This window comes from Salvelinus namaycush, chromosome 27 (assembly GCF_016432855.1).
Source record: "Salvelinus namaycush isolate Seneca chromosome 27, SaNama_1.0, whole genome shotgun sequence".
In the NCBI taxonomy this organism is placed as follows: domain Eukaryota; kingdom Metazoa; phylum Chordata; class Actinopteri; order Salmoniformes; family Salmonidae; genus Salvelinus; species Salvelinus namaycush.
The window spans coordinates 12,893,327-12,920,851 of NC_052333.1; the positions used below are offsets into that span (position 1 = coordinate 12,893,327).

The 27,525-nt window shown below is 41.9% G+C and overlaps 1 protein-coding gene across 7 annotated transcripts; it reads right to left on the reverse strand.

Annotated features, from left to right (window-relative positions):
* On the reverse strand, positions 1-27,388 carry LOC120022069 (Y+L amino acid transporter 1-like). 7 transcript variants are annotated; one of them, XR_005472585.1, is made up of 12 exons: positions 27,224-27,386; positions 21,459-21,548; positions 20,703-21,248; positions 20,380-20,522; positions 11,431-11,556; positions 11,048-11,192; positions 10,623-10,746; positions 4,339-4,539; positions 3,987-4,136; positions 3,630-3,813; positions 733-1,166; positions 1-527 (listed from the first exon to the last, which is right to left on the reverse strand). XR_005472585.1 is itself a non-coding variant. In XM_038965872.1 (11 exons), the coding sequence occupies exons 3-11, from the start codon at positions 21,008-21,010 to the stop codon at positions 1,072-1,074; spliced, it is 1,476 nt and encodes a 491-aa protein (XP_038821800.1). In that variant the 5' UTR covers positions 21,011-21,248; positions 21,459-21,548; positions 27,224-27,386; the 3' UTR covers positions 3-1,071. The 7 variants fall into 7 exon arrangements, 5 of the variants coding, with proteins under 5 accessions (XP_038821800.1, XP_038821801.1, XP_038821802.1 ...); XR_005472584.1 differs by having other exon boundaries at positions 2-609; XM_038965872.1 differs by having other exon boundaries at positions 3-1,166.
* Between the last annotated feature and the right edge of the window lie 137 nt (positions 27,389-27,525).

The following is a 27,525-nucleotide window of genomic DNA, read 5'->3' on the forward strand; positions in this document are numbered from 1 at the left end:
CAAGGCAGTTAACCCACTGTTCCTAGGCTGTCATTGAAAATAAGAATTTGTTCTTAACTGACTTGCCTAGTTAAATAAAGGTACAATAAAATAAAAATTCACCGTCTGTCAGATTCACCAATAAACATTACTTTGATGCCATAACGGCTCAACCCATGGCAGTTTCCATACAGTACATGTGTCAGTCACTTGACAGCCACTATGTTGGAGGAATCTTCAGTGACCAGTAAACAATCAAAGACAGGCAGTTTGTTTGTGCACACACACCACACCTGGCCTAGTGCAAGTAAAGTAGGGCCAGAATGGGCATCTTTGACTAATGCTTCCGACTTTCAAAACAAATAACTAATTTAATATAAAAAAATCTCCACTAGCTTTATTCAGTAGGGCCTGCTGATGAAAACCTACTCCTCCTAAATGGCCAGTAGGGCCTGCTGATGAAAACCTACTCCTCCTAAATGGCCAGTAGGGCCTGCTGATGAAAACCTACTCCTCCTAAATGGTCAGTAGGGCCTGCTGATGAAAACCTACTCCTCCTAAATGGTCAGTAGGGCCTGCTGATGAAAACCTACTCCTCCTAAATGGTCAGTAGGGCCTGCTGATGAAAACCTACTCCTCCTAAATGGTCAGTAGGGCCTGCTGATGAAAACCTACTCCTCCTAAATGGCCAGTAGGGCCTGCTGATGAAAACCTACTCCTCCTAAATGGTCAGTAGGGCCTGCTGATGAAAACCTACTCCTAAATGGTCAGTAGGGCCTGTTCAAATCTCCATTTGAATTTCTTGCGTTGTTAAATAGTTAAACTCTCATTGTTGATCGTCTCCATAGGTGTAACCAGTAGGAGTGAACTACATTGTGCTGCATGCATGTGGTTGTCAGAGTCCACCGGCACTAGAAAGTGGCTTTCCTCACCACTGAACACACACACACTGTACAGTCCCATAGGACAAGCAAGTCACAAATGTATTAAAAAGAAATGTTCATCATTGGCGCAGAAGGTGTAGCTGTGATCCGTCTGTTTCCACCTTTGGCTCAGTATCTACCTCCATCCCACCACACCTCCTTTCATCCCTTACTCCAGCTTTTCATCAGGGATGTTGTCCAGGTCTAGGTCAGGTGAGGCCACACAGCACATACACAGCTTCTGGGTATTTAGGGAGATCGCATCTGGGGAAAGGAAATAGAACCAGGAAGTGTCAAATCTAAGCACAGCTCCCCGGAGCAAAGTGTTACAACTTTTACATTGCCCCCAACCAGCCAGTGATTGTCAAGAAAACAACTGTTGTTCTCATGGTTATTGACTGTTAATTAACAAACATATTTAGTATCTACTGGCTTCCTTACAAACCACTGATGCAGACCTTTGGAACATCTACATTTTAAAAAGGTCTTATAAATCCATGTAATATAGAATAAACTTACACAATAAATCCTTTATTTATTTTAGACAGGTCTAAAGAAACATGATATGAAGAAAATTGAGTCTATTTCAGAAGAACAGAATAGCATACTCTGAGTTGTCCTTATGTTAGGTCCTGATCTGGCTATGCCAAACTAGTTCATTTAGCAGAAAAGACTTGCTTAGAATTCTGTGTGAAGAATACAATTGAACAAAGCTGAATAAAATAGAAAGGATATTTTCTCCAAATTATTCGAGGGAGTGCGCACATGCAGCTATTCTGTGTTGAGCAGCAAACAAAGAAATGGGTATTCCCAGGAGCGGAACTTTGATTTTAGAAGTGGGAGGAGTCCACTGGGTCCTAAAGCACACCGTTGACTTGTATTCCTATATGCTTCATTTAGAGTTATTAATGTAACTTTAGTTATTCTACAAACGTTGGGCTATATGCTTAGATTTTTTTATACATTGTAAAAGGCTGCATGAGGCGACTAATTATGATTTGAATAAAGTTGCTTGAAAAGGCATGAGCTCGGCTTTGTTTTTAGTGCAGGCTGTACACACTACATCACTCTTTCAATCACAATTTGACAAGCACTTGATAATGCCTTGAATTTCACGGCGGCATGCCCTTCTGCGGCCAGTGGCGGCTGTGCCCTTGGCCCGTAGTACTGCGTTGTGCCCTTCTCCCGAGTGCTGCGAGCTCCGAAGCCCCGCTCACTCAAATTGCTCTCCATCACGCAATCGGGTCTTCCACAGACTACAAGTAAAGACAGACACATCCGGGACGCAACTGCGTGCGTCCATATCCAATTCCCGAGGTGCATATCTTAGATACTGGAAGAGCTGTCCACATTTAACTTACCAACAGCACTAGCCTATGTCAATCTACTATCCCCCATAGTACAAAAGTCAACCTATTCTGTGTGAGAAATAAATATTCCAGACAGTCTGGGACAGTTGTGCGATGCGATAGATCCCAAATCAATACAACCACTAGCATCAAAAAAAGTTTACGCAACACGGCTGACGCAAAATATCAAAACGTTTAGCTTAAGTTTTTCATTAACTATTATGCTATTTCTTCACATTAGAAGCGCAGCAATGCGCACATGGCAGTAGGCTAAGCGCAAATGTTCCATTAGCTGCAAATCACCATTATCAAAAGTGACCGCAAATGCTATTATGCATGTAATGCTTGTATTATAAAAGGTGCATTTTTATGGTGAAAATTATTTTCCCCAAACTTGAAACTCACACGATGCTTATCTATGCCAGTTAGGCTCTACACCCCTTGTAAAGCAGATTAATGTGCTTAATTTTAAGAAGTTATTTGGTCACTTTAGTGTGTGCAACTACGATTCTAAAAAGGTCGCAAAATAAAAGGCATTGTTTCTTGTGCTGGGCATCATTCACAGGTGATAATTCACAATAGGCTAATATTGTCACCCATCAGACTATTCTTGATTTAATCTTGTCTTTACATATAAGTGAAATTTGTTTTGATTTAGAATGGGCCATTATCAAGCACCCGTCTCAAAACCGAGGCAGCGAAAAAAAGACATGTCATCTATGCACTTAAATAGCGAATGGAGGACGCTTTTTCCGTGGTTTATTTTCATGCCAGCCAGGTAGGTTATACTCCTGTTGTAAAGCGAAGCAATGTGCTAAATATTAGGGTAGTTGAGAAATAAATATAGTAGGCCTAGCCTATAGAGAGCTGATGGGATCCTCTGTTTAGTAGAAGCCATCACTGTTTTCTCAAATAATTACATAGCCTATAGAAATGTTGTGCAACATGGGCTCATGGGCTCATGAAGTGTTTGATTCGATTTTCGAAAACATTTGCATTGATGTCAGATTGATTAGAGGAGACAATAGAGTGCTGAGTACCAGGAAGTTAGCAAGTTTGGTAGGCTACTAATGACCATCAGCAGCATCAACGCTTGGAGGAGCCTAATTACCTTGACTAAACGGACATGTTGAATTTGACTGCCTTCATGACGGCGTGTGTGACCGTACAGCAACAGCCCTACCTCCAACTACAGTAGATCTAAATTTGGCTGCCCAATTCCAAAATCACAAGGTAACCATGATATGAATGTATAGCTTTCCACCATGTATATGTCTTCAAACAAAGTCTACCTATTATTCCCCATGAATCAATCTTTCCTGTTGAATCATGTCAGCTCTATTTATTACATCTTAAGGTTGTTTCAGCCCAGTCTCACCGAGCATCCTGCCCAGGAAGGCAGGTCTGGAGGAGGGGGGCAGGTGGATACAGATGTAGTACACTGGAGCTCCAGACAAAGCCACCCCGATACCAACCAGAGAGTTGATGGTATCACTGTAGAGAGGTACTACCACTAGGAACACACTGCATAGGCAGTACACTATAGGGAAGAACAGAGAGAGCTGGAGAGAGGGAGAGAAAGAGGGCGAGAGAGAGCAAGTGGGGGGAAACAACATGAATTATGCATTCCATCATGTTCCCACACATTCCTCAGAGCAGTTGACAAAATAACTGATAGAAAAGTAGATAACTGACAGGAATTAAGACATTTAGTAACCGTGAATAAGGTCCTTACCTTGACGGGCCGGGGCATGTTGGGAGCCTTGAACCGGAGGTATATCTGGCTGGCGATGGAGAGGCCGATGAACAGCCAGTAGTTGAAGCTGAAGTAGTTGATGAGCTGGAACACGTCCTTCACACACAGGTAGATCAGAGACATGCCACCCTGCAGGAGACACAGAACACTTCAGAAATCTGATCCTAGATCAGACATGCCACCCTAAACCAGACAAAGACAGTGCCCACACACACCAGCAGGATAAACCCTATATTTCTACAGAGAAAAGGATTGTAAAGCTACTATATGCAACATCACACTCCCCATCAATCACTGTGTGACATGACATTTTAAGTCGTCATTCACTTACGTTGAAGAGCAGTGCTGGGATGGGGGTGTAGCGCTCGACGTGGATCATGCAGAGGACGTTGGGTAAATGGCCCTCCCTGGAGCCCACAAAGAACAGTCTGGAGATAGCAATGATGGAGGAGTTGAGTCCTCCGTAACAAGAGATGGCCACTGACAAGGGGATCAGCCACCGAGCCCAGCCCAGGACCAAATCCGAAAAAGTCTTCAAAAGACAAGACAACATAGGTTCACATCTGGGATTTGGATACAGAAACCTGGGTTAGGCTGCGTTCCATTTATTTCAACCAATTCAGCAATTTATTGCCTTTCCATGGGGAGAATTGGATTAGGAATTTTCCATTTACTTCCTGAATTGCAATGGAATTTACCCCATCTCTGCTAGCAACCGTCTACACACCTAAAAAGGACACTTACTCAGGGCATTCTGTAACTACATGATCATTATTAATTACCATAGTCCTGTGTACAAGCTAACCTCAGCAGCTAGAGGACTTTCCCTCTTGGTTATCATGTCAGCGAGAGTCACAGGAGAATAGTATAGCTGGTGCCCCAGGCAAGCAGAGCAGCCAGTCTCCTACTGATGATGTCACAGGAACCAGAGAACATACAGCAACAGCTGGTCAATTAGCTACACTGAACAGATGCTGCCAATTAAGACCTGCCCCGTGACCTGCTAATGGTTTAACCATGGTGTGTGTGTTTGAAAAGAGAAGCCTTTTACATTCATCATGATTGACTTAACATGGCAGGTCCCAACTCATCCATAACCCTACTAGTGGTGAGCGATTAATCAAACATTTGTTTTATTAAATAACTAATTGACCGACGTCTGTTCAATTACTTGAATTCCATTTAGTTCTGTTTTTTTGTGAGCTCAACGCGCAGTTTCTCTAGAAATAAATCAAATAATTCGAGAAATTAAGTCAAGAACAAATGTGGAACGCTGGGCTGAAGGGAGTTGTAGTTTTCATTAGGCAAATATTGAACATAGTTCAGCACAGAAATGTAGTAATTAACTGCAGAGCCTTCAGAAACTATTTATATCCCTTGACATTCCACATTGTTGTGTTACAGCCTGAATTCAAAATGGATTCAATAGATTTTACCACATACAATGCCCCATAATGATAAAGTGAAACCCTATTTAGAAATATTTGCACATTTTGTGAAAATGAAATACAGAAATTGTATTTACATAAGTATTCACAGCCCCGAATCAATACTTTGTAGAAGCACCTTTGGCAGCGAATACAGCTGTGAATCTTCCTGGGTAAGCCTCTAAGCTTTCCACACATGGATTGTGCAACATTTGACCATTTTTTCTTTTAAATTCTTCAAGCTCTATCAAATTGGCTGTTGATCATTGATAGACAACCATTTTCAGGTCTTGCCAAAACTAACTCGGCCACTCCGGAACATTCACTGGATTCCTGGTAAGGAACTTAGATTTGGCCTTGTGTTTTAGACTATTGTCCTGCTGAAAGGTGAATTAATCTCCCAGTGTCGGGTGGAAAGCACACCGAAACAGGTTTTCATCTAGGATTTTGCCTGTGCTTAGCTCCATTCTGTTCCTTTTTTATCCTGAAAAACTCCAGTCCTTAACGATTACAAGCATACATACACATAACATGATGCAGCCACCACTATGCTTGAAAATATGGAGAGTGGTACTCAGTAATGCATTGTATATGCTCAACATTGTATTCAGGACGAGAATGTTTTGCCTTGCCACATTTTTTTGCAGTATTACTTTAGTGCCTTGTTGCAAACAGGATGGATGTTTTGGAATATTTTTTATTCTATACAGGCTTCCCTTTCACTCTGTCAATTAGGTTAGTATTGTGGAGTAACTATGATGTTGTTTTATCCTCAGTTATCTCCCATTACAGCTATTAAACTCACTGTTTAAAATAAATCACCATTGGCCTCAGGGTGAAATCTCTGAGCGGTTTCCTTCCTCTCCGGAACCTGAGTTAGGAAGGACGCCTTCTTTGGATGGTGTATCAATACACCCTGTCACTACAAAGTGTAATTAACAGTAATTGGTAATAAGCAGTCTTTAAAGTAGGGCTGGTCGATATGGCCAAAATATTATATCACTGTATTTTTACAAAATGTGATGTTATTTTTAGTTTGAATAATAAAAAAGTTCTACATTTGCTTTATGAGTAGTGAGTGATCCTAGCGTGGCAACACATACATTCAATGAGTCTTTCTCCATTCTGATTGTTTTATACTGTTCAATTCAACCAAAACATATTTCTGCACTTTTATCATTTCCCGAATTTCCTGCACTCAATTAGTGGTGGGAAAAGTGCCCAAATGTCATACTTGAGTAAAAGTAAAGATACGTTTATAGAAAATTACTAAAGTAAAAGTGACCCAGTAAAATACTACTTGAGTAAAAGTTAACATATTTGATTTTAAATATAATTGATAAAATGTACTTAAGTATTAAAACTAAAAGTATAAATAATTTCAAAATCCTTAAATCAAGCAAAACAGATGGCACCATTTTATTTACGGATAGCCAGGGGCACACTCCAACACTCAGACATAATTTACCAACAAAGAATTTGTGTTTAGCGAGTCCCCCAAAGAGGCAATAGATGACCAGGGATGTTCTCTTGACAAGTGCGTGAATTGGACCATTTTCCTGTCCTGCTAAGCATTCAAAATGTAACGAGTACTTTTAGGTGTCAGGGAAAATATATCGAGTAAAAAGCACAGTATTTTCTTTAGGAATGTAGTGAAGTAAAAGTTGTCAAAAATAGTAAAGTACAGATACCAAAAAAAAGCAACTTAAGTAGCACTTGAAAGTATTTTTACACCACTGCTCAATTGAGATAATTTCCACACAGCCACGTAGGACTGCATGATATGTGCAAATAATCGAGGACTTATTTTTAACCAAATGTTCCAAATGCAATTTGACTTGAATTAGAGCAAAACTGTTGGAATCGTGTAAATAGAATGACAGTTCTAATTCTATTGTTAGAATATAATAGTGGGCACTTTGAATAGTGTTGTTTGAGATGACAACAAATGAAAATGCCAGGGAATAGTTATCGTGACAGGGTAAGAACTAAAGTGTTAATACGCGTTTCCTAGGGGACCCAATAAGCACGGGCTACATTGCATGTTCTCTCTTACCTACTTCATGTGTGAACATATTCTTGCTTTGCATATTCCTCTTTGATTTAGTAGATACTGTTGTACAAACATGCTGGCTTAGGTCTACACCATCACTGGTATTATCAGGCTGTATTAGCTAGCTACGTTTGCTCTTACTCAGTACATTTATTAGCTTGCTACGTTTGCGCTTAACGTTACTCAGTACATTTATTAGCTAGCTAGCTATTAGCGGCTAACAAGAATTAGGGCAACTTGCGAAGATGTTGCTTTGCTGCTGTAAGAAACAAACTAATAATGTCATTATAGAACGCTAGTGTATTTATATTAATTAAGAAGCACAGGGAAAACAGCATTGTCGTCATTAACTTTGTTGCATGCGCTGCATTGACCATGCAGACTTAACGCAAGTGTTAAGTGGTTGAGGATGCCCTCCTTGAGTGACAGGGGGCGGGGCTAGGTCCTTGTGGAAAGTGACACGGAGACAAAGAGCGGATAGCGATGATTCAAGTAGCAATGTAAACTATAAAAATTGACTACACATGGCGTATCACATTTAACAAACCAAACATTCAAATACCGGTATAGAAGGTAAAGTTAAATCCCAAACCGGTGCCTGCATCAATACCGGTATATCATAAAATACGGTATACCGCCCGCCACACTTTAAAGTACTTTGAAGAACTAGTAACATGATTGTCAGACAGCTCTGCAGCATACTTAGGCAGCTACTAGCGATGAGGGTTTGAAATAATTTCACTATTCGAATGGTATCATGAATAATTGTGAAATACGTGTTTGACCTGAGCACTGCTGCACGAGGCAGAGACGCTGGTGCTCTATTGCAGCTATGGAGGGATGGGAGCGAGCAGACGGAGGGAGACTCAGTTAGCCAAGGCAACTCAGCTAAAGTTACAGCCAAGACTATAGTCGTGGCCAAAAGTTTTGAGAATGACACAAATATAAATTCACAAAGTCTACTGCCTCAGTTTGTATGGCAATTTGCATATACTCCAGAATGTTATGAAGAGTGATCCTCTTTGCCATGCAAATGAACTGAATCCCCCAAAAACATTTCCACTGCATTTCAGCCCTGCCACAAAAGGATCAGCTGACATCATGTCAGTGATTCTCTCGTTATCACAGGTGTGAGTGTTGACGAGGACAAGGCTGGAGATCACTCTGTCATGCTGATTGAGTTCGAATAACCACCCAAAGCTTCAAAAAGGAGGGTGGTGCTTGGAATCATTGTTCTTCCTCTGTCAACCATGGATACCTGCAAGGAAACACGTGCCATCATTGCTTTGCACAAAAAGGGCTTCACAGGCAAGGATATTGCAGGTAAGGTAAGGTTGCACCCAAATCAACCATTTATTGGATCATCAAGAACTTCAAGGAGAGCGGTTCAATTGTTGTGAAGAAGGCTTCAGGGCGCCCAAGAAAGTCCAGCAAGCGCCAGGACGGTCTCCTAAAGTTGATTCAGCTGTGGGATCGGGGCACCACCAGAACAGAGCTTGCTCAGGAATGGCAGCAGGCAGGTGTGAGTGCATCTGCACGCACAGTGAGGCGAAGACCTTTGGAGGATGGCCTGGTGTCAAGAAGGGCAGCAAAGAAGCCACTTCTCTCCAGGAAAAACATCAGGGACAGACTGATATTCTGTAAAAGGTACAGGGATTGGACTGCTGAGGACTGGGGAAAAGTAATTTTCTCTGATGAATCCCCCTTCCGATTGGGGCTTCCGGAAAAAAGCTTGTCCGGAGAAGACAAGGTGAGCGCTACCATCAGTCCTGTGTCATGCCAACAGTAAAGCATCCTGAGACCATTCATGTGTGGGATTGCTTCTCAGCCAAGGGAGTGGGCTCACTCACAATTTTGCCTAAGAACACAACTATGAATAAAGAATGGTACCAACACATCCTCCGAGAGCAACTTCTCCCAACCATCCAGGAACAGTTGGGTGACGAACAATGCCTTTTCCAGCATGATGGAGGACCTTGCCATAAGGCAAAAGTGATAAATAAGTGGCTGGGGAACAAAACATTGATATTTTGGCTCCATGGCCAGGAAACTCCCTAGACCTTAATCCCATTGAGAACTTGTGGTCAATCCTCAAGAGGTGGGTAGACAAACAAACCCACAAGTTCTGACAAACTCCAAGCATTGATTATGCAAGAATGGGCTGCCATCAGTCAGGATATGGCCCAGAAGTTAATTGACAGCATGCCAGGGTGGATTGCAGAGGTCTAGAAAAAGAAGGGTCAACACTGCAAATATTGACTCTGCATCAACTTCATGTAATTGTCAATAAAAGCCTTTGACACTTATGAAATGCTTGTAATTATACTTCAAAATATCTAAAGACACTGAAGCAGAAAACTTTGAAAATATATATTTGTGTCATTCTCAAAACTTTTGGCCACGACTGTACCTAACTTGTAGCAGCCAATGTTATTTATCATCCCCTCTATAACAGTGCCTGTCTTGACTAAGCTAGCAACCTATAGCTAGCTAAGCTAATTGAGGACACATGCTGCGTTTTCTCCCTAAACCAATTCAGATAAAACAGCTTACCTGTTGGTTGCTCGTTGTATCCTACTCATCATTTCGCAAACTTTTAATTCCATAATTGTATTCCTTTTTGCATTAGTGAATTTGCGCTCCACATTGAGCCGCTTTGATTGGCCAACAAACAACCTACACGTGAAGACTACCGGTCTTTTTAATGGGGCATATCATAAAATATATTAGAATAACCGTGCACATCCCTACTACCTAGCTAAATAGGATGACACAAAGACAGTGCAGTATAGGGAGCACAGGGATAACGTTAGATGGTTGGCTGCTACTTCCTGAACAGAGAAAATGACTAAGGAATTAAAAACAAAGTAATATACACAACTGATATTTTATTATTTCAGAGTAATTTAATTTTTCTGTTGACATCTACCCAATGTGGACCTGAGAGACAATGGAATGTTTTCGGCAATTGAACGTTCACTATTTTGGGCTTTGGAATTTCCATTAAAAAGCTATAAAATCATTCTCATGTCATTATTTCATAACTCAATTAATGTTTTTAATGATCTAAACCGACCTCAAAATGCACCAATCGCTCAGCATTAAACCCCAAATCCAGAGCAGAGTAGAACTCACCATAGCCACAGCCTCACTGGCCAGCACGGTGCCAGCATCCATAACGGTGTAGTAAGCTATATTAGTCAGAATGTAGATCACTGTGACGATGGGCATGGAGATCCCTATGGCCAACGGGAGGTTCCTGGTAGGAATGGATAAAGAAATTGATAGAACGCTTTATAAAAATACAAGGACAAACTTTGCGGGGAGAGAGAAACCTTGACAGTAACCAGACGGCCAGGGCCGGGCATACGTTCCTTGTCTATATATAACAAGAGTCAGACTAAGAAGGGTCAAGAGAGGACTGGCAGTGCAGGGCTAGTGGAACATAGGGTTGAGTGGTACCGTTCCTATACCGGGGTATACAGTATTACCGGCAGTGCACACAAGTAGCGCTATTTCTTTCCAAAAATAAATATAAACATCATGACAGACTGCCTCACCTCTTCGGGTTCTTGATCTCCTCGGTGATGAAGTTGAGTGCGTCCCAGCCCGAGTAGGAGTAGAGCGCAGCGTACAGAGCCAGGGCCATGTCCCCAGGGTTCACTTTAGAACCCTTAAACAAATTCTCAAAGTTCTGAGTCTGGCCTACAGACAGAGGCCAGGGATCACATAATAAATTAGATGTAATGGATTAAATAATTGAGTTAAATATCATAGCTCTTTTCCTGTTTTTCAATGCTCTTTACATTGTAAGGGGGACTCATCTCATCCACTACAAAACTCACACACCTGGTCAGCAAGTGAAACTCCATCATGAATAGGCCAGCACACTGACATTAGGGACAGGTGGGTTATGTGTCCCTAGCCAGATGCCGTACTGTACCTTGTCCCAGCTTGATCATCCCAGAAATGATGATGACAATGAGGGCCAAGACCTTGGCTACTGTAGAGACCACCTGGAGAATGGCCCCCCACTTCACCTTCATACAGTTCACAAACGTCAGGAGACCTAGAGTGGGAGAGGAGGAAGAAGACTGTAGCAGACCACTCTCTGCAAGCAACTCCAAAGCAAGTGTTGTTTCAAACCAGGGTTGGTTCAGGTAAATTCCATTTCAAACAGATATAAACCAATTCCATTTCCAAACCTGGTTCAAATCATGTATATCATGAAAGCAGAGGCGTGTTTTTGCTGACTCGCCGAGTTAGAGCTGCTACTAGTTACCAGTAAAGCAGAGGGCCGGGATGATAAGGCTAATGGCTTATGAACGATTCCAGATAGAGGCTTATCTGACTATCCACCACTACACAGGGAGCTGATAACATTACAGTCCAGGAGGACAGGACTCCATCTGAGGGCCTGCATGTAAAGTCATTCCCTCAGATAACATTCGCAGGAAAGTGTGCACCTGCAGGCATAGACAGGGATTTGACTTTATCACTGTGGCGCTGCACAGCAATTTCCTCTCTGGTACCCTGGTCCCAGTGGATATGTGCATGGCTTTGCATTGTCATCCCAGAGAAGGCCTGTAAAGGAAAATAAGCCTGAAGCTTCTTACTGTATTTACAAGTGGCTATTCAAGGAAGGCTGACTCCACAGCCAATCGCTTAAACATACCCTGGAGGTGTACTGGAAAATATTTGTTGCTGTTTATTTGGTAAGTAAACAACTCAAATAAGTTAATTAAAAAGTAATTATCTTGGGTATGGTTTAACATGTAAATACTAGGCCTATAAAAAAATATGCAGAACTGAATTGATAATCTAAAGAAAGCTCATTTGGAAACACACAAACTTCCGTAGACTATATTTGGAGCATGTTACACGGAATCATTCACCAACATGTAAGCCAACTTAGATTCACTATGTGGCCAGTTTCTAAAGGTTTCATTTGTCAATTTACCATACATACTCGAAGTACATATCTCATAAATAGGAAAGTTGTCCCTTAGAGCCGGTCTAGGATCACCGGTTTCACTCCCTTATTGATTGAGCCGATAGGCTAGTGTACATATTGACTTAGTGGGAGTCTCAAAGAGAGCAGCGTTGGCATCGTCCAGAGAACAGTCACCTGGACCTCTATACGCTATACTAGTTCAAGGACACATTTTAGTAGTGTAAAGAGACGGATCTAAATTCAAATCTCGCTTTCCCAAGCCACCTCCATAGGTAGTGTGGGACACATCTACACCACATACCCCCCTCTGTGTGGTACAGTGTAAAGACAATGGCTCTCCAAAGCCACATGTCCCTGCAAGAATTATCTTAATTACCTTAATACCAGTAGACAGCATTTTTGTTGCTAGCCATTTGAAAATTAAAGGCTTTCAAAAATGTCCACACATGAGAACCATTGCACTATTCAAGTGAGAAACATTATGTGCAATATGGTAGATGAGAAGCTCCTGTATACGGACAAAGAAAAAGTATTTGCCCTTTCTGATTCTCTACTTAAGAATATATTTTATACTGAATGTTATCAGATCATCAACAAAAACATAATATTGTACTGAAAAAAAATAAACGCAACTTGTAAAGTGTTATTCCCGTGTTTCATGAGCTGAAATCACAGAAATATTCCATATTTCTCACAAATTTTGTGCACAAATTTGTTAACATCTTTAATGGTGAGCATTTCTCCTTTGCCAAGATAATCTCTTTATGGGTCTGATTAAACAGCATGATCATTATACAGGTGCACCTTGTGCTGGGGACAAATTTTGAGGGAGCGTGCAATTGGCATGCTGACTGCAGGAATGTCCACCAGAGCTTTTGCCAGAGATTTGAATGTTAATTTCTCTACCTTAAGCCACCTACAACAACATTTTAGAGAATTTGGATGTACATCCAACCGGTCTCACAACCGCAGACTATGTGTAACCACGCCAGCCCAGGACCTCCACATCAGAATTCTTCACCTGCGGGATCATCTGAGACCAGACACCAAGACAGCTGATGAAACTGAGGAGTATTTCTATCTGTAATAAAGCCCTTTTGTGGGGAAAAACGTATTCTGATTGGCTAGGCCTGGCTCCCCAGTGGGCATAAATGGGACCCATACCAGCCAAAAAGTTATACTTTTGACTCATCTATCCATAACACATCCTTCCAAGAGTATTGATGATCATCCAGGTGTTTATTGGCAAGCTTGACCCCCATTATGTCTGGAGAAAACCAAACACTACATTTCACAGTAAGAACCTTATACCAACGGTCAAGCATGGTGGTGGTAGTGTGATGGTTTGGGGATTCTTTGCTGCCTCAGGACCTGGACAACTTGCCTTAATAGAAGGAACCATGAATTCTGCTCTGTATCATTATTCTACAGAAGAATGTCAGGTCCTCCATCTGAGCTGAAGCTGAAGTGCAGCTGGGTCATGCAGAAAGACAATGATCCAAAACGCACAATCAAGTCTACATAAAAATGTTTTTTATACAACACATTTTTAGTTTTGGAATGGCCTAAACCTAATCCCAATTGAGATGTTGTGGCAGGACTTAAAGAGCAGTTCATGCTTGAAAACCCACAAATGTTGCTGAGTTATAGCAGTTCTGCATACAAGAGTGGGCCAAAATTACAACACAGTGATGTGAGAGACTGATCAACAACTACAGGACATATTTGGTTGCAGTCATCCAGTCATTGCAGTTAAAAAGGTGGAACAACCAGTTATTGAGTGTAAGGGGGCAATTACTTTTTCACACAGGGGAATTGGGTGTTGCATAACTTTGTTGAATAAATTTAAAAAGTATACATGTTTTGCTATTTGCAAACTCAAGTTCCCTTTATCTAATATTAGGTTTTGGTTTAGGAGCTGATAATTCAGAATAAAAAAAAATAAGCAAAAATTTAGAAAAACAAAAAGGGGGCAAATACATTTTCACGGCACTGTAGTTTGAATAGCGATCCTTATTTTGTCTTCATAAACTGGGTGGTTTAAGCCCTGAATGCTGAATGTAAAATGGCGGCGGAAGAAATGGCAGCAGTTTTACGGGCGCCCAACCAGTTGTGCTATTATGGTTTTTCCAATTATTTGTAACTTACTTTGTACATAATGTTTCTGCAACCGTATCTTACAGCAAAAAAGAGCTTCTGGATATCAGGACAGCGATCACTCACCTCGGATTAGACAAAGATTTTTTCTTCAACAAACAAGACATTCTCCAAACACCCGGCAGGGCCGACATCCACGTTATTTGCAAGAGGAAGCGACACAGGTACAGAGGACAAAAGAGCCGGATGCCTGGTCAGGACCCGGAAAAGTCGAGTGGGAAAGCTGCCGTTACCGTCAATACTACTCGCCAACGTGCAATCATTGAACAATAAACTAGACGAGGTACGATCACGAATATCCTACCAACGGGACATCAAAAACTGTAATATCCTATGTTTCACGGAATCGTGGCTGAATGACGACATGGATATTCAGCTAGCGGGATACACGCTGCACCGGCAAGATAGAACAGCACACTCCGGTAAAACGAGGGGGGGGCGGTCTGTGCATATTTGTAAACAGCTGGTGCACGAAATCTAAGGAAGTCTAGATTTTGCTCGCCTGAAGTAGAGTATAATGTGATAAATTGCAGGCCACACTACTTGCCTAGAGAGTTCTCAGCTATACTTTTCGTGGCTGTTTATTTACCACCACAGACACATGCTGGCACTAAGACCGCACTCAGTCAGCTGTATAAGGAAATAAGCAAACAGGAAACCACTCACCCAGAGGCGGCGCTCCTAGTGGCCAGAGACTTTAATGCAGGAAAATTTAAATAAGTTCTACCAAATGTCCATCAACATGTTAATTGTGCAACCAGAGGGAAAAAATTCTAGATCACCTGTACTCCACACAGAGAGACGCGTACAAAGCTCTCCCTCGCCCTCCATTTGGTAAATCCGACCACAACTCTATCCTCCTGATTCCTGCTTACAAGCAAAAATTAAAGCAGGAAGCACCAGTGACTCAGTCTATAAAAAAAGTGGTCAGGTGAAGCAGATGCTAAACTACAGGACTGTTTTGTTAGCACAGACTGGAGCATGGTCCGGGATTCTTCCGATGGCATTGAGGAGTACACCACATCAGTCACTGGCTTTATCAATAAGTGCATCGAGGACGTCGTCCCCAAAGTGACTGTACGTACATACCCCAACCAGAAGCCATGGATTACAGCCAACATTCGCACTGAGCTAAAGGGTAGAGCTGCCGCTTTCAAGGTGCGGGACTCTAACCCGGAAGCTTACAAGAAATCCTGCTATGCCCTGCGACGAACCATCAAACAAGCAAAGCGTCAATACAGGGCTAAGATTGAATCATACTACACAGGCTCCGATACTCGTCTTATGTGGCAGGGCTTGCAAACTATTACAGACTACAAAGGGAAGCACAGCCGCAAGCTGCCCAGTGACACGAGCCTACCAGACGAGCTAAATCACTTCTATGCTCGCTTCGAGGCAAGCAACACTGAGGCATGCATGAGAGCATCAGCTGTTCCGGACGACTGTGTGATCACGCTCTCCATAGCTGACGTGAGTAAGACCTTTAAACAGGTCAACATACACAAGGCCAGACGGATTACCAGGACGTGTACTCCGGGCATGTGCTGACCAACTGGCAGGTGTCTTCACTGACATTTTCAACATGTCCCTGATTGAGTCTGTAATACCAACATGTTTCAAGCAGACCACCATAGTCCCTGTGCCCAAGAACACAAAGGCAACCTGCCTAAATGACTACAGACCCGTAGCACTCACGTCTGTAGCCATGAAGTGCTTTCAAAGGTTGGTAATTGCTCACATCAACACCATTATCCCAGAAACCCTAGACCCACTCCAATTTGCATACCGCCCAAACAGATCCACAGATGATGCAATCTCTATTGCACTCCACACTGCCCTTTCCCACCTGGACAAAAGGAACACTTATGTGAGAATGCTATTCATTGACTACAGCTCAGCATTCAACACCATAGTACCCTCAAAGCTCATCACTAAGCTAAGGATCCTGGGACTAAACATCTCCCTCTGCAACTGGATCCTGGACTTCCTAACGGGCCGCCCCCAGGTGGTGAGGGTAGGTAGCAACATATCTGCCACGCTGATCCTCAACACTGGAGCTCCCCAGGGGTGCCTGCTCAGTCCCCTCCTGTACTCCCTGTTCACCCACGACTGCATGGCCAGGCATGACTCCAACACCATCATTAAGTTTGCAGACGACACAACAGTGGTAGGCCTGATCACCGACAACGACGACACAGCCTATAGGGAGGAGGTCAGAGACCTGGCCGGGTGGTGCCAGAATAACAACCTATCCCTCAACGTAACCAAGACTAAGGAGATTATTGTGGACTACAGGAAAAGGAGGACCGAGCACGCCCCCATTCTTATCGACGGGGTTGTAGTGGAGCAGGTTGAGAGCTTCAAGTTCCTTGGTGTCCACATCAACAACAAACTAGAATGGTCCAAACACACCAAGACAGTCGTGAAGAGGGCATGACAAAGCCTATTCCCCCTCAGGAAACTAGAACGATTTGGCATGGGTCCTGAGATCCTCAAAAGGTTCTACAGCTGCAACATCGAGAGCATCCTGACTGGTTGCATCACTGCCTGGTATGGCAACTGCTCGGCCTCTGACCGCAAGGCACTACAGAAGGTAGTGCGTACCGCCCAGTACATCACTGTGGCTAAGCTGCCTGCCATCCAGGACCTCTATACCAGGCGGTGTCAGAGGAAGGCCCTAAAAATTGTCAAAGACCCCAGCCATAGACTGTTCTCTCTACTACCGCATGGCAAGCGGTACCGGAGTGCCAAGTCTAGGACAAAAAGGCTTCAACAGTTTTTACCCCCAAGCCATAAGATTCCTGAACAGGTAGCCATTTGATTATCCGGACTATTTGCATTGTGTACCCCCCCCACAACCCCTCTTTTTACGCTGCTGCTACTCTGTTTATCATATATGCATAGTCACTTTAACTATACATTCATGTACATAATACCTCAATTGGGCAGACCAACCAGTGCTCCCGTACATTAGCTAACCGGGCTATCTGCATTGTGTCCCACCCACTATTTTACACTCCTGCTACTCTCTGTTCATATATGCATAGTCACTTTAACCATATCTACATGTACATACTACCTCAATCAGCCTGACTAACCGGTGTCTGTATGTAGCCTCGCTACTTTTATAGCCTCTACTGTATATAGCCTGTCTTTTTACCTACCTATTGTTCACCTAATACCTTTTTTGCACTATTGGTTAGAGCCTGTAAGTAAGCATTTCACTGTAAGGTCTACCTGTTGTATTGAGCGCACGTGACAAATAAACTTTGATTTGATTGGCTGACAGCCATGGTACGAGATTGTATACCACGGGTATGACAAAACATTACGTTGGTAACCAGTTTATAATAGCAATAAGGCACCTCAGGGGTTTGTGATGCATCTCTAAAATACCACGGCTAACGGCTGTGTCCAGGCACTACACGTTGCATTGTGCATGATAACAACCTTAAGCCATAGTACATTGGCCATTTACCACACCCCCTCGGTCCTTATTATTTAACTATACTAATGGTACTTAGAGTGCTAATAGCTGCTAACACACATGAAGCAGGAATGTGGCTTAGGCCACATCACAGCCAAGGCTAACAGAAGGATAGTGCAAACTGAAAAGTTGCAAATCTGATGTTGAAGAGAGTTAGATCTTACTACACATATTTTATTTTTTTAAGAGACAACCTCTGAAAATAGATTATCTATACACACAACTGCTAAATTATTGGAATCATTGGTTTCAACAAGGACCTAATGTTGCTAGTCAGTGTGTATCTGCTTCAGGGAGAATTTCTACAATGGCTTCACACAACAACCAAATGCTTCCATGACATGTTTGAGTTCTGTTGTCATGGCTTATGGCATTTATGTACATCAAGCCCTGCGTTTTGGCAACATGGATTCCTTAGCATTTAGGGGAACAATTATACCTACGTCTTTTCTGAAACATGAGTAGCATACACTGTTACCGTTGCAATATTACAAGGACATTTAAAATCCCCCACAAATAACTGAGCAGGTTCTCAGTTAGCTACTAAGATGTTATCAGGTTGCTTCCGCATAGACCTTGGCCTCCTACACTAACCAGAGAATCAGCATTCCTTTACTCACTCGTAATTCATGAAGGAACGTGTGAGAATGTCTCCCCAGACCCATAAAGAGAACAAGCATGTACAGTTGGCCTAATTCCTGAGGGGATTCAACTAAATGCCAAGTCAGGCTGTTCCGTTTATTACAGCTCACTCTCTCCGACTCAACAGTACCCCCTTTTTAGCCTCCTACATGTTTGTCTGACAAAGCACACTTTTTTTTTTTTACCTTGAGTGGCTCAGCTCCAACTGAAACACACACACACGCACATTCATATCCCCCCTGGCAACTGCAGAGCTGACACAGGATGAGAGAAACAAACGGCAGGACTGAGAAAAACAAAGAAAACACAAGTGCACTTTAAAGCCAGACCCAGTTAAGACCCAGTTACATCATTTGTATTCATGAAATATCACACTGTCTGAGAGACAAAAAAAACAGGGAAGACGTCATAATGTGTTCGATCAGAGTTCTTTAGTGGCAGCTGGGCCAGCCACCCTTTGATCAGTCAGTATCAGACAGCTGATGTTTGCGTGTAGCCAACAAGCATGTAGGCTACTCTACAGTATTGTAACATTTTAAAATGTACAAGTGGGATCAGCTTTGAACGTTAAGGCAGTGAAATGTAATTCTAATTTACAAAGATGAGTTCAACAATAAAAGGCAGCTTACATTTGTCTTATCTGTGATATTTTGATTAAAAGACAAAAAAATGAAATTAAACAATATACTACATTACTTCTTATTAGCAATACATTTATTGTTTTAGAAACATGAGCATGCTCATTGGTTTCTGTTTTGTTGGTGTAATTTTAGCAGGAAACGAATATTTTGGCTGGTAAATTTTCCATCTACCTGCCAGTGGCTGTTGGACCAAAAATACAATTTTAGGCCCTGGTTACGACATGCATTTGTCCGGGATGCTGGCCTTCTAGGCAGAGTTCCTCTGTCCAATGTCTGTTCTTTAGCCCATCTTAATCTTTTATTTTTATTGGCCAGTCTGAGATAAGGCTTTTTCTTTGCAACTCTGCCTAGAAGGCCAGCATCCCAGAGTCGCCTCTTCACTGTTGATGTTGAGACTGGTGTTCTGCAGGTACTATTTAATGAAGCTGCCAGTTGAGGACTTGTGAGGCGTCTGTTTCTCAAACTAGACACTCTAATGTACTTGTCCTCTTGCTCAGTTGTGCACCGGGGCCTCCCACTCCTCTTTCTATTCTGGTTAGAGCCAGTTTGCGCTGTTCTGTGAAAGGAGTAGTACACAGCGTTGTACAAGAGCTTCAGTCTCTTTGCAATTTCTCACATTGAATAGCCTTCATTTCTCAGAACAAGAATAGACTGACGAGTTTCATAAGAAATTCTTTGTTTCTTGCCATTTTGAGCCTGTAATCGAACCCACAAATGCTGATGCTCCAGATACTCAACTAGTCTAAAGATGGCCAGTTTTATTAACAGTTTACAGCTGTGCTAACATAATTGCAAAAAGGTTTTCTAATGATCAATTAGCCATTTAAAATGATGGCTGGATTAGCTAACACAGCATGCCATTGGAACACAGGAGTGATGGTTGCTGATAATGGGCCTCTGTAACACCTATGTAGATATTCCATAAAATAAAACAAATAAAAAAGTTTAAAAGCCTTCCCCAGCTACAATAGTCATTTACAACATTAACAATGTCTACACTGTATTTCTTACTGATGATGGCTGCTGCTATGAGTTTCACAGCATCGTAGGAGGCTGAGCACGTGGGGTAGAAGGGCTGCACCAGGTAGTTGGAGAAGGTGAGGGCTATGACAGCCTGGCCTGCTGGCTCCACGATCATCATGGACGACCACAGCCTGATAATTAAAAATAAGAAATCAATGAGGATATATATAGAGAGGTTTTCTAGATACTCGAAGCACTTCACATAAAGGTCTATTTTGCAAATAAATGGTGGTTAAATAAAGGTGAAATAAAAAATAGTTTCTCAATCAGACCAAACTGTAATAAAAAAATAAAAAAAAGTGGAATCTCACCTAATGAAAGCCAGGAAGCCACCAAAGGACTCCAGGATGTAGGCATAGCTGGCCCCAGACTTGCGGATGGTGGTTCCCAGCTCGGCGTAGCACAGGGCCCCGAACACAGAGAAGACCCCGCCGATGGCCCACACCACCAGAGACAGGCCGAAGGAGCCTGTGTACAGGAGAACCCCTTTGGGGGAGATGAAGATGCCCGAGCCGATCATGCTTCCCACAATGAGGCAGACCCCTTGGAGCAGGGAGATTTCCTGCTTCAGACGCATGGAGCCAGTCAAAATGGTGTCAGTGTCTTTCTCAACCCCCATGATGATGGTTCGGGGAGGAATAAGGTGGAGGGTTGAGGCAGAGACCGGGGTGGAGGGATTGAGGACAGAAAGATGAAAGAGTGGAGACAAGAACAAAGTAGAAAGTGCAGGACTGGAGACCGGGGTAGAAGGATGGAGACGGGTGGGAGCAGCACGTCAGTAAACAAGGCCACTGTCAAAGGCTCTCAGCTGATGGTCATCAATGTTCTTTATCAGCTGTACTCTCTCGATAAGAAGGCTGTAGGGAAATAAGGACAACTGTTAGCACAGGATGCAGGACAACATAACTTGCTGTGTGAGACCATTAGGCTTCAGGCAATGACTCCTTGTATTAGGTAACTGTGAACTTCAGCATTTTTGAGGGATAGAATCCAAAAGAAACTGGAAAAACTAGCTAGTCCTACAAGCTGGAATTTTCAAAGACGCAGCTGATTACAAACCTACTTACAGGTACAATGTAGTAGCAAGTCTAGAGTTTCTCTGCAGCGTCTCTGAGCCACAAGCCGTAGTGGAGGAGGAGTTGAAGCAGGATGTGTTTCTGGGTAGCAGATACAGTGGAGAAGTGCTAATGAATGCTACAGCAAGGTCTTGTGACCAACTGTTTTTCCACTAACAGGCACAGTGCCTGGCTACTGGGTCTGGGAACAAAGTAGTGGGGGCCTTAGAAGTCAGAACAAGGTCTTTGTTATAGGATCACACAGTACACGCACACATACGTAGTGCGCACGAACATACTGCACACAGTGACACATACTACCCATGTAACGCACAGTATAGTATTCACATAACTGTTTCCCATCACTTATTTTCCTCCCTCTAGAGTTGAAAAACTCGTCTTGGATTCAAGTCGCTGTTTACTCAAGCGCTTTACTTTGTAACAAAGAAAAAAAACAAGGACATGGAGTGAATCATAGTTCAAATGCCTCCTGTTACCATGGGAGAATTTCTCATGGCTGTTTGTTCATCAACTAGAAAATCATCAACGTGAACGTAGAACAGCCCGCACACTTTGCATTTCATAACAATAATAAGGCTAGATAGATGCTCATTAAAATTCACTAATGGTGTACTAGAGCTTGATATAGCCTAGCTGAATATCTAACGCAACAATGCAGTCAGTAGGAGAGATGCATCTTTCAAATGATTTGCCCCCGATATAAAGTGCGCCGCACGTAACAGTTGGCAATACATTGAGAAGATGAAATGCAAACTTTGCTAGGTGGAACTGAGCTACAGTGGCAGTACAGGTGCAATGCTGAAAGGGAGGCAGCAGGAGAATCAGCACTTTACTCAGAGTACATAGCTCTCCTCCCGGGCAGTGTTGCTGCGTGAGGTGAGATATAGGATTCGTATTTCTTTGTGCGCACAAAGAAATACGAATCCTATATCCCACCTCACGCAGCAACACAGTAAAGTGCGGATAGATTCATTTTTGGAGGCGTTGCGCACAGGCATAAACTTTGGTCTAATTTACTATAAAGTCTACAAAGTGAGACTTTGTCCTCGTGTTTGACTTTTCATATAGTTTTGTTCACAAGCTCGGATGATTTTCAACGTTAGTTTGTAGTCTGCTGCTTTAAATGATAGTGAAGAGACGCCCTAGTCAGATCACTCATCTCACGGGCCCGTTAACCAAAATATAAAGGCGGGAGGTTACCGTGTTAAAAGACTCAAGTTACATTTTTTTTTTATTAGATTTAGAAATATACCACATTACTTACTAATAAAAAAAAATGTTTTAGAAACATTACAAAGCATGGGCATGTTTTTTTAATGCAATTATGGCTTAAAATATATATTTTGGCTGGCAGAAAATCTGATTGGCTGGTAGACATTTTTTTTATCTACCTGCCACAGTGGCTGGTGGAACAAAAAGTACATTTTAGGCCCTGGTATTGCGATTAAATACTGCGATTTTATTGCAGTTTGACGTTCTGAACATATTGCTCACTATATGTCTGCTAAAGACAGACAAGCGCATGAAAAAAATGTGTTTTGATCAGTCATGGAAATAAAAGTGCTGAAAACACAAGCTACAGGATGAAAAATACTGTGTTTTAGAGCAGGTACAATTTCTCGAGGCAAGCCGAAGTTCAGAAGCCGAAGTCTACGGCCTTTGGTCAGTGATTGGTCAACAGTAGGGATTCTTCATTTAAGTGTTTGTTGTCATTCAATGACATACAATTAAGTTTAAGCACATTTTTTCGCTTGAGAAATACAGCACCAAACATCTTTGATAGATGTGAAATTGCGCGACTAAGACCTCTGCAAAAACTTCAAAATTAACGAGATTTCTTGATTTATCTTAGCTTGATTCTTACTATTTTGTGGAAGTCTTACTGTATGTTGTTACTACAGTGGGACAAACAGTCATATAGTTTTAAGTAATGTATTTTTAAGTGAGTAGGCGAGGCACAGACGTTCGCGTCGCTTAGCTCTGCTAAGAGCAAACCAAACCTAGTATACGGACGCCTTAATGCTGCGTCTGTTTGTAATGCCCTCTCTGTGTTTGTAATGCCCTCTCTGTGTTTGTAATGCCCTCTCTGTGTTTGTAATGCCCTCTCTGTGTTTGTAATGCCCTCTCTGTGTTTGTAATGCCCTCTCTGTGTTTGTAATGCCCTCTCTGTGTTTGTAATGCCCTCTCTGTGTTTGTAATGCCCTCTCTGTGTTTGTAATGCTACTGCATTAAACACACAAGTATCTCGGTTTCTAATGCCTCTCTCTGGCAGAAGCTTACTCTACTTTACTAGCTAATTCCTCTCATATCCATGAACAGGAATATAATAGGGAGTCAGAGGGACCACAGCTATGCAGACAAGTCTATTAGATTCCAGCAGTATCTGGTCTGGTGGTCTGTCTGTGTGTTCTGGAAAATACACTGCCTTCAATTAAAAGTATTCGGGATTCCTGGCAATAACAGCCTAGAGACTGATAACATAATCACAGTTTAACTAAAATATATCAGCGTGCCATATCACAAGGAACGCCATGTGGGAATGAGTTTCACTCATGCGTGTGTGTCAACGTCAGCTTGTAGCAAGTGATGCAACATCTAGATCACATGAGGTTATTCTACCTGCTTGAAAGTCAAATGTCACTGCCCATATCATGTTCGGATTAATTTCATCACCATTACAGTCTTCAACATTTTGCATGATGGTCCTAGCTAGTCTGATTAATCAGGCTGTAATACAAAATGTATTGGTATATACAACATCAAACAAATGCCTGATAAAATTACATTTAAGATTAATCTACCAGTTGCCTTTGTGGTTTGATCTTCAGCTGCTTGAAATTTGAGATAAAATATCCACCGTAAAGTAATGGTTTAACCAGCTTTTTATAGAGAGCCATAGGTATATGTTAGTTTTGTTGGATTTTCTTTAGTCAATAGCTATTGAACCATATTCTAAATCAGGGAAGGATAGCTAACTATCAACATCTGATTCATTACACAGTACCAGTCAAAAGTTGACACCTACTCATTCCATGGTTTTTCTTTATTGTAGAATAATACTGAAGACATCAAAACTTTGAAATCATGTAATAACCCAAAAAAATCAAAATATATTTTATATTTGAGATTCTTAAAAGTAGCCACCCTTGCACACTTGGCATTCTCTCAACCAGCTTCATGGGGTAGTCACCTGGAATTAATTTCGATTCACAGGTGTGCCTAGTAAAAAATGTATTTGTGGAATTTCTTTCCTTCTTAATACGTGAGCCAAATCAGTAGTGTTGTGACAAGGTAGGGGTGATATACAGAAGCTAGCCCTATTTGATAAAAGACCAAGTCTATATTATGGCAAGAAGAGCCCAAATAAGCAAAGAAAAACAACAGTCCATTACTTTAAGACATGAAGGTCCGTCAATACAGAACATTTCAATAACTTTTTCTTCAAGTGCAGTCGCAAAAACCCATCAAGCGCCATGATGATACTGGCTCTCATGAGGACCGCCACAGGAAAGGAAGACACAGAGTTCAAGTAACAGACATATCAACTGTTCAGAGGAGACTGCGTGAATCAGGCCTTCATGGTCGAAACGCTGCAAAGAAACCACTACTAAAAGGACACCAATAAGAAGAAGAGACCGGCTTGGGACAAAAAACATGAGCAGTGGACATCAGACCAGTGGAAATCTGTCCTTTGGTCTGATGAGTCCAAATTTTAGATTTTGGGTTCCAATCGCAGTGTCTTTGTGAGATGCAGAGTAGGTGAACGGATGATCTCCGGATGTGTGGTTCCCATCGTGAAGCATGGAGGTGGTGGTGTGATGGTGCTTTGTTGGTGACACTGATTTATTTAGAATTCAAGGCACACTTAACCAGCATGGCTACCACAGCATTCTGCAGCGATACGCCATCCTATTTGGTTTGCGTTTAGTGGGACTATCATTTGTTTTCAATGACCCAACATACCCCCAGGCTGTATAAGGGATATTTGACCAAGAAAGAGAGTAATGGAGTGCTGCATCAGATGACCTAGCCTCCACAATCACCCGGCCTCAACCCAATTGAGATGGTTTGGGATGAATTGGGCCGCCTAGTGAAGGGGAAAAGCAGCCAATAAGTGTTCAGCATGTGGTAACTCCTTCAAGACTTCGGAAAAGCATTCCAGGTGAAGCTGGTTGAGAGAATGCCAAGAGTGTGCAAAGCTGTCATCAAGGCAAAGGGTGGCTATTTTGAAGAATCTAAAATATATTTTGATTTGTTTAACACTTTTTTGTTATTACATGATTCCATGTGTTATTTCACAGTTGACGTCGTCACCATTATTCTACAATGTAGAAAATAGTACAAATAAAGAAAAACCCTTGAATGAGGTGTTTTTATTGGTCACGGCATTATTGTTTCAATATTTCATGCAGCTGAAGGACAATCCGCACAGATAACCGGTAGATTAAGTTTAAATGTAATTTTGTTCAACATTCTGGCTTGTAAGGAACATTTACAGAATTTTGCAGGCATTCGTTTTAGGCTGAAACATTATATACCAATTAATTGTGTATGATCAGCCTATTAATCAGACTAGGTACATGCTAGACCTATTGTTGCCAGGATACTGTTTTTGCCCACAACATCAAACCACAGATAGAACAATGAGACAGATATTTCACCAGATGTATAAATGTGAAGCATCTGCTTGGCATTTCCACTCACTAACAAATATGGTAGTAAGGGAAAACATACAATTTTGATAAACTTCCATATATCGGTGAAATACCACAGTGTGCAATCACAGCAGCAAGATATATGACCTGTTGCCACAAGAAAAGGGCAACCAGTGAAGAACAAACACCATTGTAAATACAACCCATATTTATTTATTTCCCCTTTTGTACATCGGTACAACACTGTATATAGATAATGACATTTGAAATGTCTTTATTCTTTTATAACTTCTGTGAGTGTAATGTTCACTGTCCACTTTTTATTGTTTGTTTAACTTTTGTTTATCCAGTTCACTTGCTTTGGCAATGCGAACATATGTTTCCCATGCCAATAAAACCCCTTGAATTTAATTGAAAGCCAAGTTGCCGGCAGTGGGAGAAGATGGAACGAGGTGGATTTTGGCCGACTCTCTGCTAATTCTCTCATCGATTAAACATTTTATCTCAATAACGTTCTGTTCCCAACACTAGAATCTGTCACGAACAATGTGGACTAAGTTTTGTAGACTTCACCCTTGGCCAAAGTAAACATGTGTGTTGTTGTTTAGCAGTGCAAAGGCGAATTGATTTAATGGACAGTGAACACACACTATATATATATATATATATATATATTGTAATGAAAGAGCAAGGAGCAGGTCTCGAACCCTCGACCTTCTAGCCCGAGGTCCGGCGCGCTATCGACTGTGCCGCAAAAGCATGCTCATATATGCTAAACTAGATAGCAAATATAACTACTGGCAGCTAAAGAACTCCCAACAATGATCAACTTAGACAATAACACATATTTGCCAGGTAGTTTGAGTAAATACAAAAAAAGCATGAGTGTTTACCAATCTTGAACCCTTTCCAACAAGCGCAGTTCAATCCAGTGACGTTTAGCTCGCTCTCTACTGTAGCTAACAAGTTAGAACCAGCTGGCTAATTTAACATATTAACTAGATCAATTTAGTTAAGAAGTGAAATCAAATTCTCTTTAAAAAAATACCTTACCTTGAAATATTCAATGAGACTAGAACCCCCATGTGCAAAATTACTCACCGATGGCTGTTTGACTATCGTTGACTGACTGCCTCTTCTGCCGCATTCAACTACTAGATTGAACTAGGAAACTCAGAAGATTCGGGCTTGCTAACTGGTTGTAATTATACACGTGCCGCGTTCAACGAATCAGCAAGTCGAAAATGGAGTTTCCTAGTTCTAACTAGTACATAAACGCTGCATCATCACTTGCTAGTGAAGCTCGTCGCATGTTCCCGCCCTCCTTCTCTTGGGGGAGGTAGTGATAATGACGATAATGCCCTGTGATGAAGATGTGGTTAGGAGGAGTTTGAAGCATCTAT

Excerpts from the sequence above, each read along its gene's own strand:
- LOC120022069 (XM_038965874.1), bottom strand. The coding sequence starts at position 21,010 with ATGGGGGTTGAGAAAGACACTGACACCATTTTGACTGGCTCCATGCGT. Across the intron at positions 11,193-11,430 it reads GATGATCAAGCTGGGACAAG|GCCAGACTCAGAACTTTGAG; the intron begins GTACAGTACGGC and ends CTCTGTCTGTAG. Across the intron at positions 1,167-3,629 it reads CTTCCTGGGCAGGATGCTCG|ATGCGATCTCCCTAAATACC; the intron begins GTGAGACTGGGC and ends TCCTTTCCCCAG.